The sequence below is a fragment of the Lethenteron reissneri genome, chromosome 52, assembly GCF_015708825.2.
Source record: "Lethenteron reissneri isolate LAM-NWPU_2019-01 chromosome 52, ASM1570882v1, whole genome shotgun sequence".
NCBI classification, from domain to species: domain Eukaryota; kingdom Metazoa; phylum Chordata; class Hyperoartia; order Petromyzontiformes; family Petromyzontidae; genus Lethenteron; species Lethenteron reissneri.
In genome coordinates this window covers 662,193-685,956 of record NC_083830.1, presented here as the reverse complement: position 1 = coordinate 685,956, position 23,764 = coordinate 662,193, and the positions used below count along the sequence as shown (strand labels likewise).

The following is a 23,764-nucleotide window of genomic DNA, read 5'->3' as shown; positions in this document are numbered from 1 at the left end:
GCTGCGCGCCGATTGGTCAACGCCGCCCGCACGCGTCTGACCGTCATGGCGGCCACACGAGTGGTTCCCAAATTCTGGAAGCCAGGTGCGGGATATATTTCACCTCGTCCTTCACTCGCTCGCTCGCTCGCCGCATTTTACCTTTCTCTTATAGTCATCCCTCGCTTGTGCAATGTCATAAAAAAAAAATAGCAACTGTTGCTGTATGCACGGAATTGTTGTTGAGGCCTTGTTAACAACGGTCTTTCCTAGATTCTTGGCCGGGAGAGGCGCATCTTCCTCGGTTGGAATATCGCGAGAGGCTCGGTGGGATGTGGATGGGGCACTTAGTCCTGGTGCTTACTCTCGTATTCATTTAATGCCAGTCTTATAAAGTAACTATGTAGCTCTTATACTTTTCTGCTCGAAGCGTGTTTGTGTGAATATCGGACCATTGAAATTGCAAGCGTCCCTGAGTGTGGTGTTTGAGGCGTGATCATTCAAACGAAACCCAAGAATCTCAGTGGAGCATTTAATAATATATATAATTTATAATTATTTTCGGAATCAAATATATTGTCGTTCACATATTAAGATGTTTTCAGCCAATTATACATGTGGTAAGAAACCGGAGCACCCACAGAAAACCCTGGCGAGCCAGGAGGTAATATTTAACATTTTTTTTTATTTAAAGCCTTCGTGACTGCAGGGATTCATATTCTCGGTTCTTTCGGTAAAGTAACGAAGAAGGGAAATAATAAAAGAATAAAAATATAAAAAATAAAAATCTCACAACAATAATACAATTTTATTGTTTTATATATTTAATTTAATTATTTCCCTTCTACGTGACTTTACATTTTATTTTACCAGGTAAGGCCCCCACATACCTGTCAACCCCTTGTCAGTGCCCAGCTTATTACAGACCAATTCAGACCTTATGGGTCACCCCATGCCCTGATAAATCTCAGTTCACCCTACAAAGCCCGTATTGAAACGGCTGTACGCCGTATGGACGTGCAAACTCAATTTCCCTGTGCAAGAATACTTGTAAGCCGTATGGGTTGACTGCTATGAGCCCCACAGCAATGTAGCTTTTTTTCAGAAACGACCGGGCCACAAATGATAGTAGCCCAGTGAAGTGGCGTATCACGTGGACATTTATAACATCCAAATACTCTGAACGTAAGCTGATTCTAAATGTAGAGGGAAAACCGGAGGACCGTCCCATACAGAAGGAACAGGTGGAGTCCACATTTGCTGTACTACCGCCCTGGAAGCCAGGGTTTATGGCACCCTTATGCCCACGGGAAGGGAGTTTTCACCAACCCTCGCACAGTGCTGGATTAAAGGCGTGCGCCACCACAGCCCCTCTGGCTCTTGAGCCTTGGTATTTACACTGAGCCCCGAGAATCACAAAGGTGCCTAAAATGTTAAATTAGTTTATGATGCTGCGTTGGCAGTGATGCACAGGCACACGTAAAAAATGTAACGCGTTCGTAAATAACACTTACATTAATATATATACGGTGAAGTTTGGGGCAGGGGCCCTTCACAGCACATACAGAGGACAGGAAGTGGATAATAAGAGTTGGAGACCACTTTTCACCATGGGGCCTGAAGTTGGCATCTGATTAAAGGTGTTTTAATTTTAGATTTGAAGTTTTGGTGACTGCAAGGGTCCATACTCTTTATTTTTTTCGGTAAAGTCACGTAGGTAAAAAAAAACCCCAAAGAGTAAAGGTGTTTTAGTCTGGCTCTTTGGGCCTCTGGTGATAACACTTGTATCCCAAGAATCCCAAAGGTGACATGTGGAGAGAGATGGGCTGACCTGACAGAAAATGCCATTCGTAACAATTTATCCCCAAGTTTCTTGTGACTGATGTGTGTGTGGAGCAGTGTCGCTGTTTGTACGAATCTCTCTAGGTTACAGTATATTTCCCACACCACATGGCCGAGAGTATGTAATGTATGTAATAAAATCAGCTCTTGTGCAGTTGCTGTTCCATTGCAAGAACCATGTGACATCGTGACGGCTTAGCCTTCATGGAGCAGTGGAGTGCCCGTGGCTGCTGCTGCTGCTGCTGACGATGATAATGTGAGGCTAGACTATGGAGAATGTTTCATACAGATGAACATTGCACGTTGTTCATGTGGTAGGGACGGAGGCGCCTGGAGTTGGGGAGGAGCGAGCTACTGCGGGGGAAGAGGCCTCCACGGCATTTGTGTACAACCCTCACACCTCCCTTTCCATCCAGCAGCAGCGACAGCGTTTGCCCATATTCATGGTACTTGCAGTGCACGACAAATCCTCATGGCGCCTTGCCAACGTTAATAGTTGCTATCAAAGAATTTTGAGGTGTCAGGATTGTTGCTTTAAATTCAGTGTATTACCTGCCTTAACATATATGGCAGGTCATACACGTATCTGACTTCAGACCTCCTTCCTGTCCACTCATGTCTCACCTCTTCAGGCATCTCACCTCTGACTGCACATATATTCCTCTCAAACCATGCAGCTCCCATCTCGACTTCACACACATCCTTCAAGGCATCTCCTTCCTCCGATTCCGTGCATCTGCATTCTCATGCCATGCATCTCCTGCCTCGTATGCCAAGTGCATTGTGAAATGATTATATATGTGCCCAGAATATGATTTAACTAGATTTACGGGTTTTTTTTCAGTTATTGATTTGTTTTTCCTTGTGCAATGTATTGTTCAGCACAGGAATCATATCCTTTACCTGGTGGAGAAATACCGCACTGTTGTGATTGTGGGTGAGACTGGATGCGGTAAAAGCACACAAATTCCCCAGGTACGCATGGGTGTTGGAGCTGTGGAAGTGACTTAAAGTTTGATATACATAGCATAATCAGTGGTTCACTATACTTTATTATTGTGCCTTTCCTGTAGATTTGTGCTCAATGTGGTGGGGTAAACTGTGAGAAATGTATATGTTTTTAAATCTCATCAGATGTGGTGTGATGGTTAGTACGCTGCACCATAAACTTGGCCACTTGAGGTCAGTTGCTGGATACACACAGCCTGATGTCATTGATAAGTGATATTTTGAACTGGTCTGTGGCATCCCCTTCACGAACTCACGATGACCAGCATGATCACCAAGGTGTGGAGAGACCTTTGTCAAGCAGTGGAATGACAAAGGGTTGTATATTTATAAATCCTGCTGCATTTATTAGTGAAATAACCTTTTCAGCTACTTTTTAGTGAATAAATGGCAAACATGGTGGAAAATAATAACCTTGTCATTTTTCGAACAAGTATCGGTGGCAACTTGTTTTGCACCGACAAGTTAATATGTTTCTAATTGGAGAGGGAGAACGAGGTGCATATGCCAAAGCGGTGTTCTGTCGTGTCTTAATTGCGTCGTCTTGCGCAGTACCTGGCAGAAGCCGGCTGGACAGCGGAGGGACACGTCGTGGCCATCACGCAACCACGGAGGGTCGCAGCGACCACGGTGAAAACGCACACCGCTCGTTGTCTGTCTTTGCTTCGAGTAGTTTCCAATACTCGGCACATTCATCCACGGCCATTCTTCTGCTATGTGTAAGAAGGCCATTGGCAAAAATGTCACCTATTTTGCAAAAAAAGTTGATTCATATTGGTTTTTGTTGACACGCAACAAACACTTTTTGATGAGCATGTCAGTGTGCCACTCTTGTAAATCATCATCATGTGTCATCCCCAAACTGGACGTCGACAGCATTGGATCTCCCTCCTGTCCCGTCCCTTGTTTCCATAACACGCCACACTTTGTCCTTGTGATCCAAACTGCTTCAGTGTGTCATCCATGTACTCACTGCTTTGTGTGTGTGTGTCTGTATATACGTGTCTGCCTCCATCCACCTTGGATGATGTGGCCAGGTCGCAGCGCGAGTTGCCGAGGAGAGAGGCGCGTTGCTGGGTCACGAGGTCGGCTACTGCATTCGCTTTGACGACTGCAGTGACCCTCAAGCCACTCGCATAAAGGTTGCGGCCTAGATCGTTGATCGGTCCCAGCTCCCATCGATCGCTGTCCTCGAAATACCAGGACAATTCAGGGGTAGAGTGACCCAGTATATCTGTTATTTCAATGAAGTACAAATTTAGCCCATTTACAACTTGTGAAGTTATTACGGTGTGTCCTCCAAACACCGGGCTAATTTAAGGGTGAAGTGTCCTGGTATTATTAAAAGTGGTCTTATTTCCAATAAGACTACGTTGAACACATTAACTACTTATATCGTGATCACAATGTGTCCTCCAAATACTGGCATAACTACGGTGGAGTACCATGTTAAAGGTTTTTTTTACCCCATTATATCTATAATGACCAAATTTTGTAATTTTTTTTTAGCTTATAGTGTTCTTTCTTGCTTTTTATAGTGTGCTAAAAATGCATAAAAAATATAAAAAACCCATCACTTAACCAATGTTAGTTACTGTACAGTACACTACTAAACTACAAAAAAAACTACATCGGCAGGCAATGTTTCCTTCGTATACCGGTCTCTCCACATAGAAAATAAAAGTTTTTTATATATATAACCCGTTGGGCCCCACGGTCTTCTGGGAGGTCAAGTTCTACTCAATTAGGACGAGCTGGCACGTGACTTTTCTGCGCAGCATGGAGTTGCAGTGAGCAACAAGTCAGCATTGCTTTGCATGCAGTTTGCAGTGCGATTTTTTTTTTTTCCCCAACTTTTTTTCTATGATCCCTCACCCCCCCACCCCCAAAAAATAATCCATAATATGCGGACACGGTGCATATGGCCACATTATTTAGATGGGCGCACTGCCCCACTTGTTGGTACTACCTCTGGTGGTAAAACCAACTGTTCATTATGAGGTTATAAACACATTCCTGCGGAGGGAGCTGGTAGGAACGTTGGGTTGCTCGGTCAATGGCCAGGGTCAACGGCGGCGTGGTGTATTCCGCAAATATGCCCGACTGTGAGGGCGGGCACAAGCCGGCGTGAGTAGGTTAAACGTTGAGTTTTATAAGGGCACCACGGGGTGACCAGCCCCTCCCTACCCAGCCCCACCCCTCCCACCCCCCACCCAGCCCCACTCTCCCCACCCAGCCCCTCCCCACCCTCCCCTCCCCACCCAGCCCCTCCCCACCCAGCCCCTCCCTGCATGACGGACGGACACAATAATCTCCTGTGGGCTGGTATAACCAGGAGGTTCCTACCAGTACCATTCCCTCCACTGCCTCTGAACTACTGAACATATGAAACGTTCACTGGGTATTCATCTGCATGAATGCCAAAGTGTGTGATGTTTCGGTGTTTGCGGACAGTTTTTGACGGACGGCATGCTGGTGAGGGAAATGATGGCTGATCCACTGCTGAAGAAGTACAGGTGACTCCACTTAACTGCAACACAGTCCGTCATGCTGAGGTTTGGTGACACTACTGCAACTTATCCTACCGTAACGAATGTGTCGAATGCGGTATGGCTCCTGGTATGGTTGTCGGTTAGCTTTGTGCGACGGTTCAATGAGTTCTATTTTTTTTTCTGCCGACAGCGTTATTATACTGGATGAAGCCCATGAACGGACTCTGTACACCGATATCGCTCTTGGCCTGCTAAGAAAGGTAAAACAATTGACTTTATTTAAAAAAGGAAAGCTTTAACATCACTATAATGAGTTAAGATTGACAGTAACCTCGGTCTAATGGAATGGCTGTACTCCATTTACTTTGTGCCTTCATATTTAATGTACTCTATGTGTAAATACATTGTCGTGATCAGCCATTGTCTTTTCACTGCTGAATGAAGAGCTGCCCATGCCATCAGCGAACCTCATGGTCCTGCGGTGCCACAATGTGTCGCGCTCTTGAGCTGATCTTCTCGCTCTCTCTTGCCCTTGTTTTCTCCTTGGGCTGCCGTTTCATCACTTGTGTTTTTTTCTTTCATCGGCCATCATCCCATCGAGCGACGTATCCCGCCTAAGCCCCCTGATTTTGTTAACAGTCAATGCGATTTCTCAGATTGTGTTTGTTTCCTGATTATCGTGTTCCCCTGTCTTTCACTGTAAATTTCGAGAATGCATTTCTCTCATGTGTCCTGGAGTACTTTTCAGTCTAGTGTCATTGATTCTGATCTGTGTAACAGTGGATAATACGTACCGATTGAAAACCACCTTTCTTATTCGGGCACATTGATGATCAAATCGATATTCCAAAAGCACTCTATTCCTATGGTTCTTTCGGTAAAGTTGCATAGGTAGAAAAAATAATGGATCACGACGTTTCGATCGCCATACAAGCAATCGTCTTCAGGTGATTGCTTGTGTGGCGATCGAAATGTCGTGATCTATTTTTTTTTCTACCTACGTGACTTTACCGAAAGAGCCAAAGAGTATGGATTCCTGCAGTCACGAAAGCTTCAAATCAAGATTTCACTCTATTCCTGTCGTAATTCTTGTTTTTATTTCAAAATGTTAATCGCAGTTCACCTTAAGTGCTTTTCATTTTTATTCTTTGCAGATACAGAAGAAGAGAGAAGAGCTGAGGATCATTGTCGCATCTGCTACTCTTGATGCAGAGGTATGAGTTGATTGTGTGCTTGATGCTAGCGTGGTTTTAAAATTCCAGTATCTATGCCGTGCTGTTGCATGTGATGAGCAGGTGGCGTTGGTTCTCAGGGCTACGGTTATACTGAGCCAGGCTGCATCGTTGCCATTCTGCTTACAGGTCAACTCAGACTAAAAGTAGTGAGCGGCTGCTGATTTGTCAATCCGTGCGTTAAGTTAGTCGGCCTGTTCGTTTTTTAATCGTAGTCTAGTTGACGGAAACCTGTGGAATATTACGTTCAGTTTTAGTCTGTGGATTTAATTTAGTTGGCATTTTTTTTAATGACTAAATAAAGTACACAGATGAAGAGTTGACACAAATTCTGCAAGTTTTGGTAGATTAAGACTAAAAGACTGAAATTCTGACTAAATTAACCCTGACCAAACCAACGCTGGGAACACAAAGGACTTTTCACGACTTTGTGTACCAGCCACTGTACGGTCCCTCTAGTGGAGGCCCTTCCGCCACCGGTGACATGAGCAAGTAATTGCAGGGCTGCACCTTTATATATTTTTTCACTTGTAATCTAGAAATTCCAGAAGTTCTTCAACCACAATGACACATCGGACCCCAACAAGGACACAAGCGCCATCCTAACCGTGGAGGGACGCACCTACCCCGTGGAGATTTTCTACACGCACAGGTAACTTCCTCGACCATACTCGCTTGTGCCAGGCTAGGTGCACTTGGTGGCCACGTGGAGTGACAAAGGTTCACGGGCAGAACTCGTGAGTCCAATCCACTTGTCACACTTCAGCAGACCAGGGTGACTGGCGGTTGCAAGTACCTACGTTCCCAACTATGTCAATTCAGTGTTTTATAACCATCGTCGTTTTCCCGTGCATTTGTGTCTTAATGCTGCTTAGTGGATTACATGTTATTGAGAGCTGGGCGGTGGTGGCGAATGCATGTAATCCAGCATAGCGAAGCACAAATGCCAGATGCTACATATTGATGTCATGAGTTTTATTTTCATTGTCGGTATTGTGTGTGTTCAAGTCCTGTGCCAGACTATGTGAAGACCACGGTAGAGACAATCATGAAAATTCACAACGATGCAGCGGACGGAGACATCCTGGCCTTCCTGACCGGACAGGTACCGTCCGCGACATTCTTCAGCATCCTACAACAGCTTCCGTTGCCACATCGAGTACAAATTCAGCAGAGGCTGAACCACAGTATTTTCTACCTGCACAGCCCTTTGTCAATCCACAGCTGGATGAGAGCCTCCCCTTGCCGTGCCGGTCATGGGGTTCATTTAATCATAATTCACCATGCCAGTCATTTGGCGAAGGCACAGACCATAGAACAGGAGCGTATAATTACAAACAGTAGATGATGTTACACTGCCCTCTGCTGCTCAGTATGCAGCCCTGCAGCATCTGCTGTGCATGATGGTCACCCATCTAAGCACCTCACCCACTTGTTCGCCCGCTCAGCTAACTCGTCAACTCATTCATCCGCTCATTTCACCCACCTGCTTGCCCCCGCTCCATTGACTCCGGATGATCGCTGCAAAGTATGATCTGTGTTTTGATTTAGTGTGCTGATCTTAAAGGTGCATTGAAAAATGTTGACACTCCGACTGATGCTCCTGCTGTTGTGGAGTGACTCATGCAGCCAGCTATGGCTGCAGAGTTTGGTATTACATGTTGTTTACGTCGTTTATTGTGAAAATTCGGTCACAGTTCCTATGGTCACTGTTTCATTGCTTTTATGGCTTTATTTTGGTGATTTTTGAAAAGTTTTTCGGTTTGGCCATGTTTGTTTGTTGTAGTACAGAGTTAGACTGATGGTCTTAATCTAAGTTGTCTTGTGGTTGTTGTTGTTTGACTTGCATCCCACTGGGATTTTTGCACACAGCGTTGGTGTACGGTGTTTTTTTCTGCAATATTTTGCTGTCTTTTCTTGGATTTTCTGCTTGCACATAGTCACTTTAAGATGTTTTCTTGTTCATGTTTTAGTTTTTTTGTTTGTTGTGGTTGCACCCGATTCAAGAGCCGAATGGCTCACAGGGCTTGTACCTAGTAAATTAAACTTGAAACTTGCCCACTTGCTCATTCACCCGCCCACCACCTGCATGTTCGCCCGCCGGATCGCTCGTTCGCCTGCCCGCCGCTGCGCCCGTGCAGGAGGAGGTGGAGAACGTCGTGTCGGCCGTGGTGGAGGAGGTGCGTGCGGCGGCGGCTCGCACCAAGGGCAGCCTGCACAAGCACGTGCGCGCCCTGCCCATGTACGCCGGGCTGCCTTACGTTGACCAGATGAAGGTGTTTGAGCGTGTCGGCCGCAGCTGTCGCAAGGTCAGAGTCTGAAAACGTGCGGATGATTGACCCTTTCCCGTTCCGATGAAGTACAGGTAGTCCCCGACTTACGATGGAGATGTGTTACGACGACCCCATCGTAAGTCTAAAATATCGTAAGTCCAAAATGGCCTAGCCTCCCCAGGAGTCTTAAAGAATGGTGATAATTTAGCAAAACAGAGCAATTTACAGTACCGTACTGTATAAACTATATGCGTACAGTACATCCCGGCAGCGTCCCAACATACAGTATCGTACCTCGTACGCTGCTGCGTTTGCCTGCCGCGCGAAATGCAAAATATTTTTCAATTTTGTCGTATCGCTATCGCCATCGTAAGATCCAAATATCGTAAGTCGGACCTTCGTAAGTCGGGGACTACCTGTACATGAATATAATAAGTTTTTTCTTCCGATTCCGTTCCTATGACGTTCATGTTGAACATGTACTGAACATTATCCCCCATTTTGTTTGTAACAAACCGCACCTCCGGACAGGTGGTGGTGGCAACCAATGTGGCGGAGACCTCGGTGACGGTGCCGGGCATCGCGTTCGTGGTGGACTGTGGCTTTGTGAAGCTGCGCGCCTACGACCCTCGCCGTGCCGTCGACGCGCTGCTCGTGACGCCGGCATCGCGGGCGTCGGCACAGCAGCGTGCCGGCCGGGCCGGGCGGAGCCGCCCGGGGAAGTGTTACCGTCTCTATCCAGGTACGGTGAGCGTGCAAGCCAGAGGTCGCAACCGGGTACCCGATACCCGTACCCTACCCGATACCCGGCTACCCGTACCCGGCTGGGTACGGGTACGGGTAGCCGTTTGCGAGCCTGGTGCGGCCGGGTACGGGTTGGCCGTGAGTCACTGGTGAGTAGCCGTTTGTCACTCATTTCGGGTAGGGTACGGGTAGGGAACGGTACGGGTACGGGTACCCATTTGCGACCCTGGTGCGGCCGGGTACGGGTACGGGTAAGGAATCAAAACCCGTTTGCGACCTCTGGTGCAAGCTGTCCTGTGTTAGGTGTTGTGTCGATGAGGCGAGTGTTGTTGGCGAGCACTCGTGAAGGCTGGCACGGTGTATTCGGGCTCGCTGTGGCCGGCACAACGCCAGGCGACCTTTGTCTCGAAAGTGCGTATGTTCACACCGCATCAGGTCCTTGTTTTAAGGCAGGTCGAACTGCACCTGCACCAGCAACCTGGTCGTGAATGTGAAGAGTGGGAGTCTAGTGGTTAGGGCACCGCACTACAAACCTGAGGGCCTCAAGTTCGATTCCCGGCCACGGATAACATCTAACATCAATCGTCATTATCTGAACTGGTCCTGTACCTCTCCTAGGATGACTCAGCCTTAAATGAACAGCAGCACTCGGGAGGCAAGGGCGGTCGGGCGTGATTCTAGACACACCACTCACGCGTGCGCCGTGCCCGCTCACAGCACACAGTATCGGTTGCAGTGTCGGTTTAGAAATGTAATCCTAGTTTTGATGCCGATTGTGCTCTCCGTGCCATGCCATGTGACAAAGAATCCGTCTGGATCTCTCGCAGAGCAATGCATCCCTTTGTATGTTAGAAAACGCCCCACGGTAGCACATATCACAGAGCTAAACTCAACGATCCCTTCCAAGTTACCTGTGGGTCCCACACGGTTGGCGGTGGCTGCGCTTGCCCACCCCGCTCTGCCGCTGAGTGTGCCGACGGTCGTGCGCTGACACAGAGTCGGAGTTCGCGAAGCTGCCCGAGGCGACGGAGCCCGAGATGCGGCGGAGCGACATGGCGCCCGTCATTCTGCAGCTCAAGGCGCTCGGCATCGACAACGTCCTGCGTTTCTCCTTCCTCTCGGTGAGGCTCACCGTGCTCGCTCGTGCGGCGTTACACTTTTATTTTCCCGCGGGCACATCGGAGCCGAGCCAGGAACTAAGCTCCTTCGTTGTAAACAAAACATTTTTTATGTAAAGTTGCGTTTGTCATCCAGTTTGTAAATTCACGCGACCCTTGCCCGTGTTTTTTCTCTCTCTCCACAGCCGCCTCCAGCTGAGTCCATGGTGCAAGCCGTGGAGCTACTCTACGCTTTGGGAGGTGCGTGCGCTTGAATTCCCGTGCATTTAAAGCAGGGGGGTGGGTGACCCCCGAGTCATTACTGAGGGCCAGATAGGATGTTAAAATACCTTTGGAGGGGCCGCATGTTAACGCACGCCTCGGTCACTTCCGCCACTGCACGGGGCTGTCGCCCATCATCCCTGCAAAGTCAACGGAGCCTGCTGTGTGAGAAGCCAGCAGTGGTTGTTGTCACGTGCAGAGACGCGCCCTCGTCGTCATGTTAGAATCAACGTTGCGCTTGGAGTATTTGGCTGTTTTCAATTTCCATGCGGTTAGCCACTTCGTTGAGCTATCATTTGTGGCCAAGTCGCTTCTGAAAAAGAGCTGTACAGCTCAGTGGGCCTTACCTGGTAAAATAAACAATTGTTTAGTTGATCAGTAAGTTTAATGAGGAAGTAGCCTTCGTTGACCTAGGGTTGCTTATGCACAGGAAGACTCCACTTGTTTAGCTGCTGTATAGAGCATGCGGGATGGGTGATGTTAGCGAGCGCATATTAAGGCTGGCCAGTGTAATGCACGGCCGCCTTTGCCTCTTCAGTGGTGATGTTCACACACGGTGCCAGCTACTCGAGAATGGTTGAGTCATTGTTGACGATGTACAGGACATGTTTGGCTAGCGCCAATGATGATGTGCAAGGCTGGGAAACAAACTCGGGATGTCCAGGATTGTGGCACCATGAACTAACCGCTAAGGCACTGCTCTTTCCTCTTTGTGGAAATGCACAAATACACAACAAAGACAAAGATCCCCTGTGTAGCCTTAACAGACTGTTGGGGCAAGTGGCATGGCACACCAGGGGGTAGGTGGCAAGCACCACGCCTGGCTGCCTTTGTCTCTCCAGCAGCGATGTTTACACACCGCACCAGGTACTCCTTTGAGGCTGAGTCGACCTAGGGGAGGCCCAGGATCGGTTCAGAATAATTATCGCTGGTGTTGGTCGTGAGCGGGAATCGAACTCGGGGTCGCCGAGTTTGTAGCGCAGCGCACTGAACCGCTGCGCCGCCACTCCCCCCTCTTGTGCACACGCAGGCCTTGATGAGCAGTGTCAGCTGACGGAGCCTCTAGGAGTGCGCATGGCTGAGTTCCCGATGGGACCCATGTATGCCAAGATGCTGCTGGAATCAGGTACAGAGTCTGTTTTTATTTTTTTCAAGTTTGTAATCGTCCCACTGATGCCCTCAGCCAAGTACCTAATCAGCCCTGATGTAAAATTCACAATATTTTGAAGCACACTTATTCGTTTGGCTTCTGCCCCCTCTTATCAGTTGTCGTTTATGTTACAACTAGCCTTTTGCCCATCCCAGGACGGAAGCTGTAATATTTACGTAAAGGAACGTCTGCGTAGAGTTATTTATTTTAGTAACTTTAAATAAAAAAACGTCAAATTTAAAGCGAATTTGCGATAATTTTTTCTTGCTTTTTATAGCAATGACGTAATAACGGAGGGTGGGGGGGGCTCTTTTGCAGTGACGTCTCGTACGTATGTAGCACTGTGCTGCGTATATTTATTTTTGTCCGTCACTTTCTGTAAAGAAACGTCATGTTTGAAGCGACTTTGCGAAAAAAAATATCTTTCCGCTCGACCTTATTCCGCGTGAGTGTAAAAATCCACCCGCTCATGATTGTTTATTATTAATGACGGGGGGGGGTGGGGGTGCGGCATGTGGAGTGACGTCACGCGCGTTACACACATTTCTGGGCTATTATAGTAGTAATTGTAGTATCACAAATGTCTTTTTGGACCTCTCGCGGTGAGCAGTTCACCATGCTGTGTCCGAGAACCACCCCAGAAGAAGGGCTTATAGAGCTATAAGTCACTTCAGTAGGCCTCTGTCTACAGGAGGGACATCACTTTCACGACCTACTGTGGTTGTTCATGTCAATCGAGCAAACATCCCTAACTTGGCAGAAATGGAATATGCTGATTTAAAGTGGCACATCAAGTTTATTATGATGGGGAGATTTAGTGTGTAATCGTTGGTGACTAAATTGAGTCCATGAACTCAATGCACCTGAGAACCAAGCTTCATCGAGCACGGGTATCCAGATTCAACCCCAGGATCGCAGTGGTCCCAGGCTCAGTGTTGTGACCACTGAGCAGTGTTCAAAATCGTTGTTTCTCAACAATGGTGATGACATTTTACGGGTTTATTTAAAATACTGTTTTAATGTGTTTTGGGATTTGTTTTTGTTACTCACAGGAACCTTTGGTTGCTCAAAAGAGATTATCACCATCGCCGCCATGATGCAGATTCAGAACGTGTTCCTTTCTCCGCCCAACCAGAAGATAAAGGCCGTAAGCAAAACAACACACAAGTTCCTCATCTCAATTTAAAGCTTTCGTGACTGCAGGGATTCATCTTCTTGGTTCTTTCGGTAAAGTCACGTAGAATGGAAATAATAAAATAATAAAAATAACACATAATAAAATAATTCTCACGACGTTTCGGCCACAACGCAAGCAGCCGTCCTCAGGTGGAGAACAGGTCTGTCTTCTCGACAGACCTTCTCGACAGACCTGTTCTCCACCTGAGGACGGCTGCTTGCGTTGTGGCCGAAACGTCGTGAGAATTATTTTATTATGTTTTATTTTTATTATTTTATTATTTCCATTCTACGTGACTTTACCGAAAGAACCAAGAAGAAGTTCCTCATCATCGATCGTCGTCAAGGGATCTTGTATACGTACAGCACCTGAGTCCATGCACCACATAGCACAGCCCTGATTCCAATTACGGCAGCCTGCTGTGAAATGGTGGTCAGCAATTTTAACACGAGGCAGGCTTCGTACCTGCTTATCTTCCGAGATGTGATGAGGCCGGGTGCATTCCAAGTTATTTGATCGTAGGCCAAAGCCGTCTTATACTTCGATCATTATAGGTGTTTACGGAGGAGCAACTGAGTGTGAACACTGTCTTTCTTGAGCATTTTTGGGGGATTTTTGGCCATTTCATTTGCTGCTTATTCATATGCGTGTGGGACGAAAGCAGTGCCCGGAGAAAACCCAGCTGTAAGAGAGGATGACCCAAAAAAAGAAACTACGCATAGGTCAACATGCTTGTTTCTTGCGCCAATCTTGCAGCCGTGCAGCTTGCGAGTCTTGCAGCACACGATTATCTCTGTGTGATCCATCAACCCTGCCCACCGTGACTGCGGTGTGTTGCGTGCAGGCTCGTCAGCAGCGTAAGTTTGCCGTGGAAGAGGGCGATCACATGACGATGCTGAACGTGTTTGAGGCATTCGTGAAGGTGAGCTCTTGACTGCTGCTATTTTAAATTTGTCCTCCAAATATCGTAGGCCGATGTACAGTGTTCTGCGTTTAATGGGGGCGTTTTGAGTGGGGGGGGGGGGGGGTGGAAGGTTAGAGACCCCCTTTAGAGTTGAAACAAATGGAAAATTGTAGAGAAATTGGTCTCTGCTTTAGGAATGTGTAATAAATCACCTTGCACATTTCGAGGTCACGTGTCGACCGTAGTGATAAACAATGAGAGACAATCCAGAAAGTGTAAGGAAGCGTGGGAAGATATGCGTTGGCATCAGTGGCGATGGTTGGTCGAGGTGACCTCTCGACAAACATTCCCATTTTTAAATCCTTTATATTAAGTTCACTTGCTTGCTTGCTTGCGCGCTTACGACCGTGCAAATCTTTCGGTCGTTTTTTAACCCACTTCCCGTGATCCAATCGAGCTGACATTTTGCACACAGACTCGTTGTGCGTGACAATTTCTTTTCGTGAAATTTTTTTTCCAAAATTTTACACTTTTTAGGTAAAAAAAAAAAACATTATATTTAATTACCAATTGCTTAATGGTGGCAGGCAATCATCTGACCCATAGGTGGCAGCCATCTCAAGCCAGAGGACGAGAGGACTCTAGCCGCCCGTTTCAAAGACCAATGTGGGCTGGGTTGTGGCCCATTGAACACGCATATAAAGGATTTATAGTGAAAAACTTTGTTTTTACGGGTTAATTTTTGTATGGAACTCAGCACAACAAGAGTTCTGCCTGGTGCCAGCAACACTTCCTCAACTACAAGGGGCTAGTGCGGGCTGGAATCCTGCAGGAGCAGCTTCGGAAGCTTCTTCGAAGGTTCCACATCCCCAGCAACTCCAGCAACGGTACGTTTCTTCCTCCCTAGGCCAGGGGAGCGGTGGGACAGTGGTTGGCACACTGCACGATGAATCCGGTAACTTGAGCTTGACCTCATTGACGAGTGATATCTGAACTGACTGTATTTTTGGAGTTTGCATGCTGTCCCCGTGGTCATGTGGATTTTTTTCCGGGTCCTCTGGTTTTACCCTCCACTAGATTTGAAGCTTTCGTGACTGCAAGGATTCATATTCTTAGGTTGTTTCGATACAGCTATCGTGCTGTGACGGTTCCACCTGAAGACGGAGGCTTGTGTTGCCTCCGAAACGTCGTGATTTTTATTTTATTTTTATTTTACTTTTATTAATTTTAATTTTTTACCTACGTAACTTTACTGAAAAAACCTAAGAATATTTACCCTGCACATTTGGAAAATGTGTGTTTAAAGAGTATTTGGCTGCAATAAATGTCCACGTAATAAGCCACTTCGTTAAACTATCATTTGTGATGGCCAGGACGCTTCTAAAAAAGAGCTATATAGCACTGGGTCTTACCTGGTAGAATAAAAAAATATAGTTTTTATAGTTTGTACAACTGATCCTAAGTTGGCTATTTCCACCGAAGTGCATTGAGAAGCGTGGCGAAGTATGGCTGACCTCAACGACCCAAACTGTGTGGGGGGGCCCTCTTCCATCGATGGGTTGAGAGAGGGTGGTATGTGCACATGGGCATTCCACGTTTGCTATCGATGTCATTTTTTTAAGATTAAACACTTCCTGTGGAGGGAGCTGGTAGGAACGTTGGGTTGCTCGGTCAATGGCCAGGGTCAACGGCGGCGTGGTGTATTCCGCAAATATGCCCGACTGTGAGGGCGGGCACAAGCCGGCGTGAGTAGGTTAAACGTTGAGTTTTATAAGGGCACCACGGGGTGACCAGCCCTTCCCCACCCAGCCCCACCCTCCCCACCCAGCCCCTCCCCTCCCTCCCCACCCTCCCCACCCTCCCCTCCCCACCCAGCCCCACCCTCCCCACCCAGCCCCTCCCCACCCTCCCCACCTAGCCCCTCCCTGCACGACGGACGGACACAATAATCCCCTGTGGGCTGGTGTAACCAGGAGGTTCCTACCAGTAAAAATGTTCTTTCGGAACTCTCACAACAAGCAGGGTTTACCACCTTGTGCCGGAGAATGGTCTTGGTAGGTGGAAGTCATAAAACTTATCTGAATGGGCCTGTATCTACACAAGGGACACACCATTTATATGTCCTGCAAAGAGTGATTGTTGCATGTAAATGTGAATATTTTTTTTATTGTTCATGCTTTAATAAGCTAAATTAAGGCAATACAACATTATTGAATTATTTGTGTGTAAGTTATTGTGAAATGAAAAAACAACGTAGCAACACTGTTGAATTCAATAAAAAATGGTTAAGTAATAAATAAAAAAATAGGGAAATTTTAGGCCCAGAAATTAATATTCACACAGTGTGGGCTGTGGAACAGATTTCTCAAAAAAATTTCGTCAAGAAGCATTTTAATCTTTCAAACCCTAAGCGATGCACTCTGGCACAAGATCGTCCCTGTAGCCGGTGTGTTTTGTGTATCTGGTCTTCCCGCTCTGTGTGCCTGAGCAGGAGACGCAGACCCTGTGCGGAGATGCATTGTGTCCGGGTTCTTCGCCAATGCCGCCAAACTACACCACAGTGGAGCCTACAGGTGCGGTGTTCTCCATGCATTCTAATACGATGGGGTGGTCGTCGTTAGAGCTTTAGCAGGGGTACTGAGATTATTGTGAAAGTTAAGGAAGTGAGACTTTGATGGTTTGTGTTGAGAAGAGACAAAGATGGTACAATGTGAAGATTACCATATGGAGATGCTAAAGGTGCAACGCAGAAGGAGTAGTGGGAGACCGAGGTGGAGATGGGAGGATGGGTTGGAACGAGACGCGAGGACGGGTGGATGTGACGAGAGAAGAGGCACGGAACGGAAGCTCGTGGAGACACACCACGCAATCATGGAATGTTTGGCTTAGGAGAAGCAAAGTTGGCTGTGGGGTTCAGGGGACTTGCAATTGCCATGTCCCACACGAAGCCAGCACTGCTCAGGTGCTGGACTAAGAGGGGTCTCTACCTGCTTCTCTAAGAGAACTCACAATGGCCATGGGCAGAGACACTCTGCTGGTGCTGTTGAGCACCTGAGATTGGATCCCTGCTATTTGTTTTTTTCTCAGGGGTTTACGTGTGTAGACATGAGTGGGTGTGTCGTGGGGGCGTAGTCGCGTGGTTGCTATAAACCCAACGACCTAAGTTTGGTTCTGTGCCGTGGCCCACATCAGTGGTGTGAGTGACATCCGAACCAGTTCTGAGTCTCCCCTATGTCGACTCAGCCGTAATAAGTACGTGGTTTGGTGGTGTGTATTAACATCAGCAAAGGCCACTGGACTTGGTACGGCCACCAAGTCCAATACTGCCACCCCCCCACCACTCTTTGTGCACATTGCCGGCCTTAATAGGCACATATCAACAGCACTTAAACTTATGAATAAATATTTTCCATAATTCATCAACGTTTATGGGAAACAACGCGTAGTGCAACAATTTATAGCGGGTGAATCCTGTAATGGCATAGGATGTACGTTGACTTGGATTTTTCTCTTTGTTAAACAGGACGGTACGCGACGACTTTGAGCTCCACATCCACCCGACCTCCATGCTCTATGCCGAGAAGCCACCGCAGTGGTAATGATAACGCAACGTCTTTCATTCTTCATAAACCTGTGATTTTTCATAAAATTGTAACCCCGATTATGCTCTCGCCATCACGTGATGGGACCAAGTATCCATTCGTGTCCCTCACAGAGCAATGAAAACCATCTGTTAGAGAATGGCCCACTGAAGCGGAGGTCACAGAGTTACTTCTGAGATTCCTTTCAGTCCACCGCTGGCTCACAGTAAATGGCAGGACTTTCCCACCTGTTCTTCATATGAGAGTAAAGATGTTTTTACTTGTCAGAGCTGGTGGTGTACCCATTTGTACTGCTGGGTAGACAGAGGCCAGGGGCATTTAAGATATCCCATTTGTTTCAGCTGCCGTGCGAGGTCAAACCAGCAATCTCTCTATTGCTAGTGCAGTGTGTTAGCCATTGCACCACAGCAGCCCCCTCCAATGTTTAATCCTAAATGAGGGTCTCTCTATGCGTGTGTGTGTGTGCGCGCGCGTGTCAGGGTGGTGTTTAACGAGGTGGTGCAGACATCTCGCTTCTTCATGAGGGACGTGACGGCGGTGGAGCCGGCCTGGCTCACGGAACTTGCTCCGCACTTCTTCCAGCAGAGCACGGTGAGGCTTTGTCACCGCGTCGCTCTCGTGACGCTCACCGCTTCATTTGGTTCGTGAAATTAGTGACGAAAATAAATGCCAAAAGGGTGATTTTTGTTGTTATTTTAGTCAAAGATAATGATGAGTCATCCAACGGGCGGTGACATAGCCTAGCATTCGTGCGTTCGCTGCTCCACGCAAGGGTTCACGGTTTAGGACGACCACGCTGATTATCACTACGGGTTTATTCACTGTAACAATACACTCAGTCTACTTCACAGTTGACATTCAAGATCCCGTGACGTCATTTGCAAGGGGAGGCCGTTGCGTGCCTGCGTCAGGGGCCATATTTGTCAAAATGAAAAGTTACCCACAAATTATTAAATTGGGAATATACATCATGATCATCGCGCACTACTGTGAAAGCTTTGCAGAACTCTCATGAAGAATAGTTATGGTACTCGGTGACGCTTTGCTAAGTAAACCATTGTAAAAGTAATTATACGTTATCACCTGCATTCTCCGCAAGTTTAGAATACATAAGTTCGTATAGCCGAATTTGAATGTTCTTTTTATTTTCCACATTTGTGTTTTATCGGGTCACGCCTCCTCCCATTACCCCAGATATTTCAAGAGTTAACTTTATATGAACCAGGAGCGTGATGTTCGTACACGCAACATTTATACGCCAGTTATTAAAAGAGGTCATTAAAACTGTTAAAAGTGAGCTGGGGCAGGAAATGTCGCTAGAAGGGACGATGGCCGATGGTCTAGAATACTGGCAGCCCAAGGATATGGAACGAACAGGAGAGAGTGCCCACCAAAGAGATGGAGCAATGACATCGGCTTGTGTGTCGGTGCTCGGTGGGTTGTTGCATCGCAGAACCGTGAACTATACAGCGACGACTTGAGATAAACCTTCATTCGTTGCTGACAATGACGGCGCAGGGTTGTGCGTTCTGTGTATGTACTCTGGTTGAGGTCCGCCATTCTCTGCTGCCTGTGTATCGCACGCAGGATTTTTCTCAAGCATCCAAGCGGTCGCGACCATCGTAGCGGCGTCTCGCACAGTACAGCGAGCCCGGCGGTAGCCACGGCGAGTCCTGTGAGCCAGCGACTCGGAAGTGGGTGGGGGTCCATCATCTTGGTTCTTTCGGTAAAGTCACATAGAAGGGAAGTAATAAAATAATAAACATAATAAAATAATTCTCACAACGTTTCGACCACAACGCAAGCAGCCGTTTATTATGTTTTATTTTTATTATTTTATTACTTCCCTTCTACGTGACTTTACCGAAAGAACCAAGAAGATGAATCCCTGCAGTCACGAAAGCTTTAAATCGAAATTTAAGTGGGTGGGGGTCGGTGGATCGTGCAGAGACGGAGCCATCGTGCGTGCCGGGAGATGGTGGGATGGTAACCTGTGGGATGTGATTACATCAAATAGACGCGACACACAGTTCAGTGAGCCCTCTCTCTACGTTGCTCCTATTTCTACGTTGTTTCGCTGTAACATAGCCAACGAATTAGGGAACATAATGGGATTTTAAATTAATTGATTCACTCCGTTTTGAAATTTTTTAAAGAAAAGAACGCGGGAGGTTGGGTGGTGTGCGTCAATACGCGCTATGCCATGGTGCCCCCTAGTGGGCGCTAAAGCCTCTTCGTTTACAACATACTGTACACTGTACCACCCTCTCTAAATACAATCTCTCGCGCCATCTCTGGTGAGGACTTTGTATTACCGTATATATTTAAACTTGTGTACTATCGTTTTGGCCATCTTTTGTTATCTTTTGTGGCATTGTGCAAACTTTCACCCAAATATTACCCCCTGGGACGTGTCCTAAATTTATATCATTAAAGTCGGTGGTTAAATAGTTTTCGATGTACGCTGTCCGTCAAATGCCGTGCTTCCCAGGGATGCATCCGCCACGTAAATAGAGGGCTTCCTCTACAATGTCATATATCCACCTGGACCAATTAACCGACCGCATCCAGTGCCAGATGTGTACGTGGAGTCGCCATTTTATATGCATGTTTACTTAAACAACATTTTCAACGATCTACCTATGCCTCTCTCGCCAGTGAGTCGGATATGCGACGCACTGCTGTAACAACCAGCTTCAGTGTTATCCCCTCTTATGAGGGGGTTTCCTCAGGTTTGCTCCCACATGCATAATACTATAAGGGACAGATTACAAACACGTTGAAGAAATCCCCCCCCCCCCCAAGTTATTTAAAGATACATTTAAAACATATTTTTGTACAAAAATTGTAAGTGTTGTGTAAATACTGCTTGCAGTGTATAGTACGAATAGTGTGCCATGTTTTGTTGCACTAACTCATTAAACTTAAGATTTAGAAAAAATTGTGGTAATGTAAAACATGAATCGACCCTCTCAGCAGCCATGATTGGTCCACTCCTAGATGAAGGGTACCTGCTTATGATGTCAGCACACATTTGTTTTCGTATTTAGTGTAACCTTAATGTTAGGTTCAAGTTTTCGGAATAGTTTAGGGGTAGTGGTAGGGATAGTAGTATGGTTACGAGTTATAATAATTATGCGAGAGTATAGATTCATACTATTTTAAGGCTGAGTCGACCTAGGGCAGACCCAGTATAGGTACAGAGACTAAATTAAGGCTGAGTTTATCTCAGGGAACACATTTTGTAAATTAAACCCACTTGTCCACCCACTAGTATATTTGGGTGCACCACAGTAAGTTGAAACTAAACTTTTTATTTCACCAGGTAAGGCCCAATGAGCTGTATAGCTCTTTATCAGAAGCTCAACGAAGTGGCTTACGGTAAAACCTTGGATTGCGAGCATCCAAAGCACTCGTATATCAAAGCACTCGTATATCAGTTGTGATCACGTGATGCTTGGCAGACAAAGCGTATACACGTACTACTCGTATGGCAAGACTTCGCTCGTTCATCAAATTAATATTTATTGTAAAAATTTGCTTGTCTTTCAAAACACTCGCAGACCAAGTTACTCGCAATCCAAGGTTTTACTGTATGTGGAAATTTATAGCAGCCAAATACTCGAAACGTCCCAAGGGGTGAGACGGCATTGGCGATATTTCAAGCCGCACGTTAACAAAACATGGAATGTGTTGCTTGTGGTAAATATAAAAATCTAATTGTGGGGTCTTAAGGGGGAGGCTATCCCGTACAATATGATAGAAGTTAAACATACGTACATACATCACCCCCGTTTCCCCACCCTTGGATCCGCCAAGACCCTAGCACGTTTTGCGTGACCACACGAGGCGTGCGGCAAGCGCTGGGCGCGTGTGCAGACGAGGGCTCGCCTGCTCCCCGCAGCAGCAGCAGCACGTGACCCCCGTGCCCTCCGGTTCCTTCAGAGGCTTCAGAGACGTGTCCACCTGAAGCACCTGACAGCCGGGAGGCAGTGGGATGGTTAAGCGGAGAGCATCCGTCTTAGTAAAATAAGACCGTGTTCAAGACCGAGTAGACATGTGTGTGTACTGTCATTTATTCATTTTTATATTTATTTTTTATTGAGCCAATGTCTGGGCCCAATACTGTGATTTCCACTTTTAATATTCAGGTTGGAGTTTTCTTCTACGTTTTTCCTCCGTGCTCTCTTCCTTCACTGTGGTGGATGAGGATGGTGTCGATGCCTTGCTTGATGTTGAATCGCTGTGCTCCTGGAAGATGTTGAATCCAGCAGTTCCAGCATCAAACTGCTGCATCAGGATATTCAAATTCACCCTGAAAATCTAAAATTGCTCATTTCAGACTTTGAACTGTGTATAAATAAATCAAGTTTTTTTTATGCATATGCGTGGATTATGTGACACCTTCCTACATGCGTGTGTCTCCTCGGAAAAAAATATATTTAGGGATACGATGGCGTGAGCATGATAATTGTCTGGGCAAAGCACTTTTGCAAACAGTGCTCCGCGATTATAACACAGATTCTAGTTCAGGTGCGGGCACCCCCTCGTTATAAGATCTCCCCGAAGACACTGTCGGCTTACCCAATACAATAAATACATTTCTTAACCATTAAACTATTTTATCAGGAAAGTCCCACTGAGCTATATAGCTATTCTTCAGAAGCGACATTGCCACAAATAGCTCAACGAAGTAGCTTATATTCTTGGTTATTGCGGTAAAGTCATGTAGAAGGGAAATAATAAAATAATAAAAATAAATTCTCACGTTTCGATTGCAACACAATCATCATCAGGTGTGAAAACCACAGCAAGAACATTTTCTTGTGAAAACCACAGCAAGAAAATGTTCTTGCTGTGGTTTTCACACCTGATGATCATTGCTTGTGTTGCAATCGAAACGTGAGAATGTAATTGTTTTATTATTTCTCTTCTACGTGATTTTACCGAAAGAACCAAGAATATGAATCCCTGCAGTCACGAACGCTTTAAATAGAAGTAGCTTATGTGGACATTTATCGCAAGCAAAATATTCTTAAACGCACATTTCTGAATGTGGAGGGGAAAAACCGGAGGACCCGGAGAAAAATCCACGCAGCCACTGGGAGAGACGCACACACGTTTTTCAGTTTCATTTATTAGGTACTAGCTGTACTACCCGGCTTCGCCCGGGACTTGGATCCACCACGCCCGGCCGCCTTTGTCTCCCAAGTGCCGATGTTAATACGCCACACCAGTTACTCGTTTGAGGCTGAGTCGACCTAGGGGAGGTTCAAATAATCGTCACCGGTGGTGGCCGTGAGCGGGAATCGAACTCGGTTCGCCGGGTTGGTAGCGCAGCGTAGCGTTAAGCACTACACCCACCGCTCCTCACACACCACACACGCACAGACACACACACAGACACACGCAGACACACACAGACAGACACAGACAGACACACACACAGACACACAGACAGCACGCTAAGCACTACACTACCGCTCCCCACACACCACACACGCACACACACAGACACACACACAGACACACACACAGACACAGACAGCACGCTAAGCACTACACTACCGTTCCCCCTACACAACACACGCGCGCGTCCATAGGTACACATACACGCGCTTGCTGCAGACACACACGACTTTCAGGGTGCGTAAGGCAGTAAACGACTGAAATAATAAAGCGGCAATGCTGTGCGAGGAACGCCTTAGACCAGCAACACATTTGTGTAATGCGAGCGTAAACACACAAACACATACAAACACATACACACACATACATACACACACATACACACAAACACATACACACACATACAAACACACAGACATACACATACACACAAACACACACATACATGCACACAAACACATACACAATACACACACACATACATGCAGACACACAGACAGACACGTAACACACATACATACACACACATACATACACAGAAACACATACACACACATACATAGACACACACAT

At 46.7% G+C, this 23,764-nt stretch overlaps 1 protein-coding gene across 1 annotated transcript; it reads left to right on the top strand.

Annotated features, from left to right (window-relative positions):
- On the top strand, positions 1-22,122 carry LOC133355940 (probable ATP-dependent RNA helicase DHX35). The gene is made up of 22 exons (XM_061573377.1): positions 1-85; positions 2,140-2,267; positions 2,704-2,796; positions 3,382-3,459; positions 3,867-3,971; positions 5,284-5,345; positions 5,512-5,581; positions 6,476-6,535; positions 7,093-7,205; positions 7,562-7,658; positions 8,695-8,862; positions 9,358-9,568; positions 10,567-10,691; positions 10,874-10,928; positions 11,980-12,075; positions 13,152-13,246; positions 14,121-14,198; positions 14,938-15,067; positions 16,672-16,753; positions 17,704-17,775; positions 18,262-18,373; positions 19,370-22,122. The coding sequence occupies exons 1-22, from the start codon at positions 46-48 to the stop codon at positions 19,406-19,408; spliced, it is 2,109 nt and encodes a 702-aa protein (XP_061429361.1). The 5' UTR covers positions 1-45; the 3' UTR covers positions 19,409-22,122.
- The last annotated feature ends 1,642 nt before the right edge of the window (positions 22,123-23,764 follow it).

Bases quoted from the DNA above. Each gene is read 5' to 3' on its own strand.
- LOC133355940 (XM_061573377.1), top strand. From the start codon at position 46: ATGGCGGCCACACGAGTGGTTCCCAAATTCTGGAAGCCAG. The intron at 9,569-10,566 runs GTACGGTGAGCG...GCGCTGACACAG, and splicing joins GTGTTACCGTCTCTATCCAG to AGTCGGAGTTCGCGAAGCTG. The intron at 14,199-14,937 runs GTGAGCTCTTGA...TATGGAACTCAG, and splicing joins TGTTTGAGGCATTCGTGAAG to CACAACAAGAGTTCTGCCTG.